Source organism: Pelophylax lessonae (assembly GCF_965119305.1).
Source record: "Pelophylax lessonae genome assembly, chromosome: 3".
Lineage (NCBI taxonomy): Eukaryota > Metazoa > Chordata > Amphibia > Anura > Ranidae > Pelophylax > Pelophylax lessonae.
The window spans coordinates 605,512,524-605,525,220 of NC_138770.1; the positions used below are offsets into that span (position 1 = coordinate 605,512,524).

General features: G+C 44.0%; 1 protein-coding gene across 1 annotated transcript in view; it reads right to left on the bottom strand.

The window, feature by feature from the left end:
- Positions 1-647: 647 nt before the first annotated feature.
- The window catches only part of DISP1 (dispatched RND transporter family member 1), a 114,411-nt gene continuing 102,361 nt past the window's right edge, over positions 648-12,697 (bottom strand). Inside the window, exons 7-8 of the mRNA XM_082251466.1 lie at positions 12,442-12,539; positions 648-3,671 (exon numbers count right to left, since the gene is read on the bottom strand). Of these exons, the coding sequence (XP_082107592.1) occupies positions 1,038-3,671; positions 12,442-12,539 (2,732 nt within the window). The 3' untranslated portion in view covers positions 648-1,037. The remainder of the gene's footprint in view (positions 3,672-12,441; positions 12,540-12,697) is intronic.

Here is a 12,697-nt window from a genome sequence, read left to right on the forward strand (position 1 = left end):
AGAGGCAGCAGACTGATTAATTTTTCGTTCTGTACACAATATCAATTTTTTTTTTTTTTTTGTTCAACCCAGCGGGCTGAACAAATAAAGACTTGAGGAGCTAGGGAGGAGCTTGCTGTGCTAAGTATCCAATATTAGTACAGTGATCTACCCTCTGAGCTATTATGTTCTGACAGAGGGACTGCCCACCACCAGAACACACCAGTCAGCACTCAGAACCCATGGCTGCCAGTGCTGATCGGATGCTGCTTTTCCAGCACGCTTGTTCGACAGAAGCCAGCCCTTTGGCTGGTTTTGGTTGGACAGGCTGGTGTACACACAGGCCGAATGTCAGACGGTTTCTGTAGAAATGGCAGATACTGGCCAATATTCAGCCGTGTGTACCAGGCTTAACTCTGCTGTGTCCCATTAGCATGTTCCTTATTAGCACGTGTCCTACAGTACAACTGATTCCTTGTGCCGCTTCTTTTCCTAAACTGAGTCCTGCTGCATAGGGAGCGTGTTCCAAGTTCAAATTCTGGAATTGCACTAATTGTATTGAAAAACAATTGCAATGTAATAATGAATACACAGCTGAACTAAATTGTTCCTTTTGAATCTGCCTGAAGTTTAACTTTAAAATTTGAGTTTTGGATCAGTATTGGACCCACACATTTATCAGATCCTTCTATTCCAGGACAGCCCACAGGTCTGCAACGTAATGGCAAGTTATGAAGACATGGAAGGGCAATAGGTGGACTTGGCTATCTGTAGACTGAAACAACATCCAATGAGAACCCAAATGTTTACACCTCATGCATTCAGAGATGCTGTCTCTTTGTGGCTGATTATACCGGTATACATATGGCCAACCTAAAAATAACCAGTTTGTTGGTCCCTGTCTTTATGTAAATAGCTGTAGAGAATGTTAAAATAACAATAATAATAATAAAAATAATAAGTTAGTGAATTTACACAGGGCAGTGAAGACACATCAGTTTTCTGTGCAGCCAATCTCTCACCATAACAAGAGAAATGATTTGCCAAAAATCCATTTGTCAAGATGTGCTAGAATTATGTGAAGCTAAAGGCTCCAATTCATAATGTTCATGTTCTATTTCTTCTTTTGCACCTCGAGTGTCTAACTGGTATTTGTTAACATGATTCATTTTGATCTGTCCTCTTTCTGAACTGTTTGAAGATAAGGCTTCAGAAAAGGCTTTGAACTGTAACTTTTTTGGCAACGGTATTTGGCCGCAGGTTCCCTGCGGGCCGAGACAACGGCACATGCATTGGAAGAAGAAGGTTGCAAAAGCCCAGCTAATGCACATAATTAACATCATGAAGGTACCCAGTTGGGTGTAAGCTAGAACTGTTGAAGGCATCATCATTGCTCCAGCAACAAAAGTAGTCAGGGCAGCCATGGCTATAGCAGATCCCATGCGACTTAGAGAGAAGACCACTTTCCCTTCTCTGTCTGGATCTGGAGCAAGGCGATAGGCAACGCCATAATGTACGGCAAAATCCACAGAGAGCCCCACAGCAACGGATATTGTTACAGACTCTAAAACATTTAGCTCCCATCCCAATAAGACAAGAGAACCGACGGTGACAAATATTGTGCCAGCTATGGAAATTATCGCATAGAAACTAATGATTATGTTCCATGTCGTCAGGAGCATGACACTAAAAGCTACAGCGACAGACAATCCCATAGCGATTAATGTCCCATCGGAAAGACTATCTTGCAAGTCATAAAACTCGAGACTGCTGACGAACCAGCCATTGCTGAGACCAGCTGGAGCAGTTTTCAGTTCCTCTGAGATCCAAGCATCCACCTCCCTGTAGAAATGGTGCATCTTCTCGTAGGCAAAAGTAAAAAGGTAAGTACTTTTGAATTCCAAAACGACAGCCCTGATTGTGTCATTGATGTCAAACCTTGGTCCTGGAGTCTTGCTGTCTAAGTGGTACCCGGTGCTTCTTTCCAGCTCCATAATGGCACGCTTAATGCAGAGCTCAAAGACTTCCTGTTTATAAGGAAAACCTGACTGGCTACAGCATGGATAAAGAGCAGGTTCGTCACAGTCCTGGTTTTCCATCCACTGTTTAAAGGTTTCTATGAAACAACTAGTAAAGTCCTGTTCATCGGTTTGGTAGAAGAATGTTTGGTTTTTTAACTTTTGGCAAAAGTTTAAAAGCCATCTTTGTGAGGAAGGGCTGGCAATATTAAAGCTACTGTCCAGTTTGAGTTTGCCCTTGCTCTTTGGATTGAGGGGATCCCCATTATCTTCCGCTGAGATCCCCCAAACGATTGTGATGGGCATGTGGAGCTCTTCACCATGGTGAACTCTCTCAAACATGAAAATCTTTTTGTACTCTGCATCATAACGCTCGAAAGGATGGGAAGACCGAAACACCTGGAATTCGGACAGTTCTAATGATGGGAGTTTCATCTTTGGATTAACACACACTATATAGGCCCCACCAATGGTCAATGCGAGGAAACCGAACACCCAAATAAATCTAAACTTGATAACAATACATGGCAATACTTTCTCAAAGAATATCCTCGATGCTTCCGAAATGGAAAAAAGCAGTTTCTTTAATTTCTGGCACGTTATGCTCCAACAGCTTTTCTTATTGTTGTAAGGCCGCTGTTGAGATCCTTTGAAGCATGTGAAGATGTTTAGTAGATAGCGTTCATGTAGAACAACTACAGCGGGCAGCCACGTGACCATGAGAAGATAGTTCACCAGTATGGCAGTACCAGCGTAGACCCCGAAACACCGGATGGCTGTAATATTACTGACGTAGTTAGCATAGAAGGCAGCGGCGGTGGTGAAGCTGGTGACGAACATTGAAAGAGCAGCATGTTGTAGTGTGATGCTGACCGTCTCTGAGGTCTCTGCATGGGGTTTGTCGAACTTTGTGTAATTCCAGACATCACATAAGACAAATGCGTCATCTGCTCCTATTCCGACCAGAATAATCAGTGCAGTGAGGTTCATGAAGGGAAAGAACTCAAAGTTAAATACTATGCGATACAAGAAATATGATACAATCAGCGAACTTATTATGGCAAACATGGTCATCAGCGTAATGAATATTGATCTTGTGTAGACACACATGACCAAAAGGACAATGACGATAGCAATGGCCGGATACACAGTATCCATTAAGAGATAGTCTTGAAACAGGCTATGTTTGATACCAAACTCAATTCCGGTGATGGTTGTCACGCCATCAGAACAATTCCAGTTCTCAAAATTGTCCAGATAAATGTTCATCATGGAGTCACCTTTCTCTGTTGGTGAGAAAAGCATGCTGTGCCGTAAAACTGGAGGACTGACGTCCACATTCTTTGGATTTAAGAAGTCTTTATCTACCAGGTAGTGAATAATTTGGTAGACGGCATTGTACTTGGTACATTTACGAGGCACATTCGTACACTTCAGCTGGTCCTTCCTCTTGGCCACCATATCCCAACAATCTGGTCCCAATGTCCCATTGTAATAGAACTTGGCACAGGTACGGATAAGCTTTAGTGTGTGCGAGACATCACGCTCTATTATCTTCTGGCATGAAGACCTATTGTTAAGGATGGCAATATAATTCCCTAAAGTCCAGCTTGGGCAACAGGAATCTGCAGTAGTGCGCTGGCAGAGGTCTGCAAACTGGTGGTGGGAGCGAATCTGTAAAACAGAACAAGTGTAATTATAACCAGAGCCTTTTAAAAATGATCTATAGCAAAAAGCTGACTTAGTAATATAACATCATCCTTTTAAAGTTCCTATGTCATGTCTGTTTCACTTTAATGTTTAAATTGTCACTAGAAGAAGTAAGGGAAAATTGACCAATGAAGACAATTGTTCTAGTGACAACTGTCTAAGGTCGGGTACACACAGGCCAGATATCTGTTGAACCAGCCAACATTCAGTCAGTGTGTACAGCTGCCTTTTAGACAGAAGCCCATTTAATGTTCAACTTTTGTCAAAATGGACATGCTGGAAAACCAGCATCCAATCAGCGCTTGGAGCCAATGGTTGTGAGCACTGATCAGTGTGTTCTGGTTAGGGGGACAGTACCACTGTCAGAACACAAAGGCACAGTGGGGGAGATCACCACACCAATAATACTTGTGTTAGTATAAGCTCTCATTCAGTCCACTGGGTTGACCAAAAAAAAAAAGAAACTTCTGGTGTGTACCCAGCTAAGTGTATTTTTGTTCATTGTGGGAACATTTTTTACCTTCCTTTTAGGTTTCAAAAATAGTAAGTGACAATAAATATTCCTAACAAAATGGGATTTTTGTACTTACTGTGAAATCCACTTCTCTTAGTTTGACAGACGCAGTACTGCATAAATCATAACTAGTGGGTTTTATTGCCTCCTCCAGGAGTAGGAACTAGGCAGAACAAAAAACATCTGGCTATGCCCATGGGCCGTCCCCAGCTGGTATACAACCCCCCACTCTGCTCTAGGTAATCAGTTTAGTAGCAAGCAGTATTAGAAGTATCAAAACTCCATAGAGGGGTGGGTGCTGTGTCCGTCGAACTCAGAAAAATGGATTTTACGGTAATTACAAAAATCCCTTTTTCTCTTTCGTTTATCGACGGACACATCGCTCCATAAATCATAACTACTGGGACGTCCAAAAGCAGTGCCAAAACAAAAATGAGGGGTGGGGAAAATAACACAAGGCTAAACATAACAGCCCTTAACACAGGAGCCTTAACCGGGTCACAGGAACCCAGTCTGAAAAATAAAAATTTAAAGAAAAAAAGACACCTCAAGAGGGAACAGCCCCCCTAAATAGCAGGCTGCAAAACTTTGCAGCCAAAAGAAGCATCCGCAGATGCCAAAGTATCTACCTTATAGAATTTTGTGAAAGTATCCACCGACGACCAAGTGGCCACATTGCAAACTTGCAATATTGATGCCCAATGATGGAAGGCCCAAGAAGCATTCAGTGCCCGAGTAGAATGCCCTGTGATAGGGAAAAGTGGAACCTGACCTTTAATGGAATAGGCTTGAGTCACCGGCTGTCTGATCCATCTGGAGATAGTAGCCGAAGAAGCGGCCAGCCCCGTTCTTGGTCCGTCCGTAACCACAAAAAGCGAGTTTGACCTCTGAAAGGACTCCGTAGCTGTCAGATACACCAGAATCGCACGTACCACATCCAGGGTATGCAAAGTGAATCCTTTGGATGAGCTGGCTTAGGACACAAGGAAGGCAACACAATGTCCTCATTCAAATGGAAATCAGAGACAACTTTGGGCAGGAATGAAGAACCACATTATCCCTATGGACCACTAAATCGAGACTGCAACAGGATAATGCCGCCAATTCCGATGTAATAGCCACCAAGAATATCACCTTCTGGGATAAAGTAGGCAAGGGAATTTCCCGAATATTCTCAAACGGAGGTTCTGGAGAACCGAAAGTACTTAATTTTAATCTCATGGCAGCAAAAGAGACCGCACAGGTGGAGCCACACGTCAAACCCCCTGAATGAAGCTACGAACTAAAGAGTGCATGGCTTGGGGTCACTGAAAGAAGATTGCCAAACTCAAAGGCAACTTCTGATCAACGCCCTGTTGAAGGAAGGTTAAGATCCAAGCCACAGAAAATGATCGAGGATGGAGCACCAATCAACTCACACCAAGAAATGTACGCTTTCCACGTACGATGGAATATCTTGCTGGAAGAGGACTTCCGCGCCTTCACCATAGTAGGGATCACTGATCCAGACAGACCTCTATCTCCCAGTACCTGCTTTCAATAGCTAAGCCAATAAAACCAGCGACTGTAAAAAGCAGGATGGTAAATCAGACCTTGGGACAACAGGTCTTCTCTGAGAGGAAGCCCCCAGGGGACATTTATGGCCACCAGACTGATTGAAGATCCTCAACCTTGATTCCTCACAGGAATTGCAGAAGAAGCCTGAGCCGAGAGGAACCCGTGATTTCGCCACAAACTTTGGTATTCTCCTGTGGAGCCGAACCTGCTAAAAGAGTTGCATATAGGACTGTGCAAACAGAACCGTTTTGAAGGTGGATACCACCAGATTTAGAAACTGTATGCAAAAATGAGAGAGAGAACTAGCTGTGTGACAGCAGCCGGTGAATCAATGTCTGTGGTTCCTGAAGTTTGTCCAGAGCAAGGACAACCCTGGTCAGAATTAGAATCCTACCTAGGTAAATCAATTCCTTGGACAGGGATAGGGGGGTACCCCCAAAATAATTTTGTGGATCCCCTTGATGCTCATGGAGGTCCACAAGGCCAAAAAACAGTGTATAAGTCCCCCACCCCAATAATGGGTGAGAGCAGATCTTCATGTTGAAGGGGTCTTGTCTGTGGGTCCAGAGAAGCTGGCTCTAGGCTCTGGGGTGCCAAGGTTCGCCATCACTGCTCTAGGCTTACCAGACCAAGGATGCTTGGAACCTCCTGGGGAAGATTTAAAAGATCTATTTCCCTTATTTTCCATCCCAGAAGTACAAAATAATATTCTATGTGCTGAGAAGGAGGGCCTCTGTCTGCAACAAGGCTCCTTCCCTTTCCTAGACTATGGCAGGGAGGTACTCTTCCCCCCCGCGATACCCTTAATGATGTCATCCAGGGTAGCGCCAAACAGGGTATCACCTTGAAAGGGCAGATCAATGAGAGCTTTCTTAGATGTTTGGTCTGCGGAAAAATTCTTAAGCCACAGCACGCACCTAACCACCACAGCAGAAACAGAAAGTTTGGACAGCACAGGAGCTGTATCCATAGCTCCATTACAAATAAACTGCAGCCCATGGACCAACTGGTCCGCTAAATCAGGACTAACCGAGGAGGAAGAGGAGAAGCTTCAGCTGTCTCCGGCATCTCCCAGACTAAGGGAAAATGGCCCCTAAGACATCATCGGGCAACACAAACATGGCCACCAACCAGAGACCAGCCAGACTAAGGGAAAATGCCCCCCTATGACATTGGGCTACACAAACCTGGCTGTCAACCGGAGACCAGCCAGACTAAGGGAAAATGCCCCCCTATGACATTGGGCTACACAAACCTGGCTGCCAACCGGAGACCAGCCAGACTAAGGGAAAATGGCCGCCAACAGCTACAGCATGCTGACAGGATCTTCTCTGTGCCCTCTGCAACACTGCAAGGGAACCTCCCCCCCGAAGGTAGGTAGGACACACGTTAGGGGAGACTCCGCTGCACACTCTGCGCCAGTCTTTTGCACTGGGACCCCCCTGCACTATACCCACACTGCAAACAGTGGGGCATGCACCTTGGGGTCTCCTACACTGGGACCCTTCCAGACTACCAGGGCAGGACACATCATCCCAGGACCCTTACAGAGTGGGGGATAGCTGGGGAGACCCCAGGGGTCTCCGCTGCATCCTCTGCCCCTGGACCCCCACCAGACTCCAGGTCCAGACGGGGGAAAGGGAGTGGGGGGGGGGGGAGCCCAGCTCACTTGAGGGATTTTTTAAGGATGGGAGGAGGGAACCTGCAGGCAGGTCTGACCGTCCCTGAAGGTTACACGCAGGTCTACCCCCCAAAAAAAAAACACCAAAGGGGGGGGGGGGGGGAGAAGGACTGTACTTACCCTTCCATGGTGCGGGTAACTCTCCAGACAGAATCCTCACCACCGAAGGAGGGAAGCTGTCGGCCAAGGGACCGCTGTGACTCAGACAAAAGCCCGGTCGTATGCGACCCTGCGAGACGTTTAACTCGCGGGCCAGCTTCTGTCTGTGAGACTATGTCGCGGGCGACCTATCGCTTAGCTGCGGTGTGCACGCGCTCGCTGACTGGGCTGGGGGGGGGGGCACTGGATGTAGATTATCCAGCCTGTCGCCCAGCCTGCCAGTTGATTTTAGATCGCCCAAGAGAAAAAACAAAAAAAGATGTAAGGAAAGAGAAAAAAATTACTAGGACCAGAGATCCTAGCCGGGAGCCTAGGTCTTTACTCCTGACTAGACAGATTAAAACGGATTACCTAGAGCAGAGAAGAGGGTTATATACCAAGCCGTGGACGGCCCATGGGCGTAGCCAGGTGTTTGTTCTGCCTAGTCCTACTCCTGGAGGAGGCAACATAACCCAGTAGTTATGATTTATGGAGCGCTGTGTCCGTCGAACGAAAGAGAAATATACATTAAGCTATCCCCAAATAATAAACCACCATCTCAGCTATCAGTCGGATACTTGGCACTGAATAATATCAATGCCTACAAGTTTCTCTCTCTCTCAACATAAGTCTATGGGTCAGGTCTGACCTAACTGAAAACAAAAAGCCTTTCTATATTGTGGAGTAGAGATGGGATCGGGCGTGTTCAAGTTTTCACGTGGCCGATCCCTCCAGGAAGCGGACGCTGCACTCTGCTAATCACAGGCAGTGACATTTACTGATCCACCGCTGCACAGATCGGGAAATGTCTCAGTGCCTGTGATTAGCGAAGTGCAGTTTTAGCTTCCTGGCGGCATTAGGCACAGGGGGAGTCGAACACGCCCATGCCTATCTCTATTGTGGAGATCTCAGCAGTCATTAACCCCTTCCCATCTGCCTCAGGCATCCCTTTAAACAGCTCGGAACGCCTGGGAGGCAGGATTGAGGATCATGTGACCAGTCACTGTGGTCACAGGATTAGTAGCCAGTCCCACCAGATACTGATCTTTAGCCCAGATAAAAAATGGTATTTGATAACTTGGTCTTTGTGCTGGGAGGACACTCTTATGGGCCACCCTGCAATGCGTAAGTGCACTGTCAAAGCCCACCCTCTTGCCACCACACGTGTTGGGTGGTTGTAAGTGGGTTAAGCAGACTTGGGAGATCTTGGCTGATCAGGGTAAAGTGACAGGTTCTCTTGTAAGAACCCCCACCTAGTGATGCCTGCCTCCCTCATTCCTCTGCTGCTAAACCTTGTAAAAGTTCTAGGAAGGAGAGGTTGTAGTCTACCACAAGAGAACTGGACAATGTTCAGTATTTCAGAGCAGTAGAGGCAACGCTGTCTGTTCTAACAGGAAGTTGGCAGCTCATTGGATTTCTGGCAGAAATAGTTTCTGTACCACAAAAATTGGGGAAAATGTGTGCATGTATTGCAGGCATGTACTACTTTTTATTATTTTTCCCAGCATACGCTTTAAGCAGGGATGGGAATTGCATTCCAAATAATTAGAAAGGGAAGTAGTTTCAAAGCTGCACATGAAATCATACAAACAAATAATGGAAGAAGCAAATCAAAAAGCGAAAGTAGTAACATAAAAGCTACTTTCAAAAAAATGTTAAACTAGGTCAGAATATGTGCTCACTGAAATGCACTACATTTTCATTGTAATATAGAAACAGATTACAGATAAATACTTCTAGTGTAGTATAGTAGCTTATTTTAATACATATTATAGCCTGTAATTTTCTTTTAACGGTAAAAAAAAAAAAAAAAAAATCGTAATCTCTACAATCTTTTCCTTCCGCAGTTCATTTTGCGTACAACCCAATACATCTCCTGCTGGCAGCACTGAGAGGATTTAAATGCCTACGCGTACTGGGTCTAAAGCTTTGCTTACCCAAATCATTAAGTCTTCCATAAACAGATTACAGCTCCATTTTTACAGCTTTAATGAGGCTGTTTTTACTGCTCGGCGTGAACCGTAACCAAAGGGCTCCAACAGTTTGTATTTCATGTTTAATTGTCTTCGTGCCCTACAGTGATTAAACCGTAGGATGAGAAAACTCCTGCCATATGAAATTCATTAGTTGGCCGGCCACAATTACCCTGGATATAAAAGGAGAGAGAGTATTTCCTCATGCTGACATCAAACCCTGCAAAGCGTAATAGCCACAGAACACGGGCAGGAAATCCTGAATGATCACGTCTAAGAATGTAATATTAATGAGGAAAAAAAAAAAAAGAAATAAAGACCTGCAAACCCCATAATCCACTATCATGAGCTATAAATTAAAGTGGACAAAATTAAAAAAATAACATGAGATCCGTTGTATGAAGACAGTGGTTTTTGTTTTTCTGCGCCTCTAGAAAAGTTTGATTTCCTGTTGGTCCTGCCAGTAAATCTGTCATAGTTATGCTTCCTGTAACAGCAGTGGTGCTTACAATGGTCAGTTGTTATTCATTTGGTTTAAACCAAGAAGAAAAAAAAAAGGTGTTAGCTGGAGTTGTTCGAAAAGGGTTTATAAACTCTTATTTAAAAGTCCACTTAAAGCGACGCATACATCTAAAACTATTTTATCCACAGGATGACAACACTGCTGTGCAATTTCATGGAACAACAAAGCCTTCTCCGATAAAGAAAGCAGAAAAATAACACTTACTGGCAGGATCAACAGATAATACAATTATCTTATGGGGTAATAAAAATCTAATGTGTTAATGCTGGTGACAGACTGCATTATTTATGTATTTTTAATATTTTTCCCATAGTTTCACTTTAAAAGAGAAGTTAGGTTTTTTTTTTTGTATAAGGTTGTTGGTACCTCAAACCAATGTTGGGTGGGACTTTTAAGGCAAGTATAGAAAGATTCAACAAAGAATGTATAAGAAATAAAAATAGTATAACATTTAATGATAGGAATAACATGTACAGGGTAAGTACAAAGGTGATGGGGTTATAGACCCTTGTGAAGGGGTAAAATAGATAGAAAGTTGTGACACATGGTTAAGGTGACTATTAGGATAGCTCTCCGTTATTCAAGGCCTTCTGCTTGGATTTTCACTCCCATCTCGGACGAGGAGCAGAGAGGACAGAGAGCGGCGATCACCAGGAAGCCTAACTGGGCCAATCTATGAAAACAGGGATCTCACTGAAAGGGAACCTTCTGGTCACCTTCCAGGAAATACGCTTAACCCGATCTTACTGAAAGGGAAACCTCTGGTCACCCTCCAAGAAACACGGGCAACCCGGGAAAAGACAAGAAAGGGGCTGAACCTACTGACCTTCTCATCAGAGTGGTATAAACCCTACTATGAGGGACAAATCCAGGATTATGACCTGACCTATACCACCGCTTGATGAGACTTGCAGTACCTACTCCTCCCCCATAGAACCATATGTATATATAGCCGCATGGATTCTCGTTGTGCTAAGAAGGGAACCACCCCAACACTTTAGGATTTAAAAATACAAATATATAACTGGTGACTGACACCCTTGAGAAAGACCCTATATGAGCCGAAACGCGTTGGGAATATAGTAAAACACTCTCTGAAAATCCAAGCAGAAGGCCTTGAATAACAGAGAGATATCCTAATAGTCACCTTAACCACGTGTCACAACTTTCTATCTATTTCACCCCTTCACAAGGGTCTATAACCCCATCACCTTTGTACTTACCCTGTACATGTTATTCCTATCATTAAATGTTATACTATTTTTATTTCTTATACATTCTTTGTTGAATCTTTCTATACTTGCCTTAAAAGTCCCACCCAACATTGGTTTGAGGTACCAACAACCTTGTACAATAATTACCCAGGGACGACGGCAAAACCCTACTATGACAGGATAATAGAGATCAAATCTTTTCCAGGTTTTTTTTTTTTAACCATTCCTGCCTAGGTGGATGCAGCATCAGTCCCCCGCCGGCTCTAAGACTGAGAACTGAGCGGTCAAACACCGCTGATCGATTGTACACACTACAAGTTTTTTTTTTGTTTAACCCAGCAGGCTGAACGTAAAAAAAAAAAAAAACTGACAGCTCAAATCAGAGCAGCTGTACATCTGTAAATCCAGTGTTAGTACAGCAATCTCCCCGCTGTTCTATTGGTGTTCTGACAGGGGTGCGGCCCCCATGCCACAATAATCCGGTCAGTGCTCTCAGCCATTCTACAAGCATTATTCAAAAAGAAGGAAAATAATTTAAAACCGGGATATTGTTTTATAGGCCAATGCATAAAAAGTTTGACAGGTGTGATATTCCTCCTGGTGACACACTCTATACTAAACATTTGGGGTCAAGAACATGTGCTGCAACAGCATGAAAAGGGAGCCTAAAAAGTAACAACATATTTTGCCAACAAAACAAAACATCTCTGCATAGTATAGCAGGGGAAAAGCTAGCAATTTCCCAAAGTGATGCTCAGATCAAAAATTCTAATCGGTTTCATCACTGGTTTTGCCTGGGGGTGATTGCTATGGAATGTCACATCGCACTGGGAATTTACAATCTAAAAAGGAAGAGAGGCTTGGGCAGCACACGTTTCTGAAAAAGCAGCTGAATTTATGTCCTGGAGACATACTGCAGGACCAACAAAGGAAATTCCTCCAATTGTAACTTCCAATCATTCTGGTGATCCAGAAAAAGCATTGCCTGTCCAAACACCACACATCCATGAGACACCAATAATAGAGCTGTTTGTGGATGGTGACCTGGGTGTTGTCATGTTTGTTCAGTAGTGTCCAATCATTATTAAAAAGAATGTTAAGAATTTCAGAAATATTTGGTGTCGCTGCACTTACCCGGTTATGGTCTATATTACACATGGACTTGATGGCTTGCAAATTCCACAAGCTCTCTTCATTCACAGGGGTGAAGACCACTCGGGAGTAGTGCTCATCTGGAAACAAAAAATATGAAGGTTAAAATATTGTAACTGATTTGGAGACTTGTTCAGTTAGGGCCATGTTGCCCTGACAAATCTGCAGATTCACTAAAATGTTGTAAAAAGGATTTACATCTGTGTTCTGAGGCACTGCACAAAACCAAACTCACTGT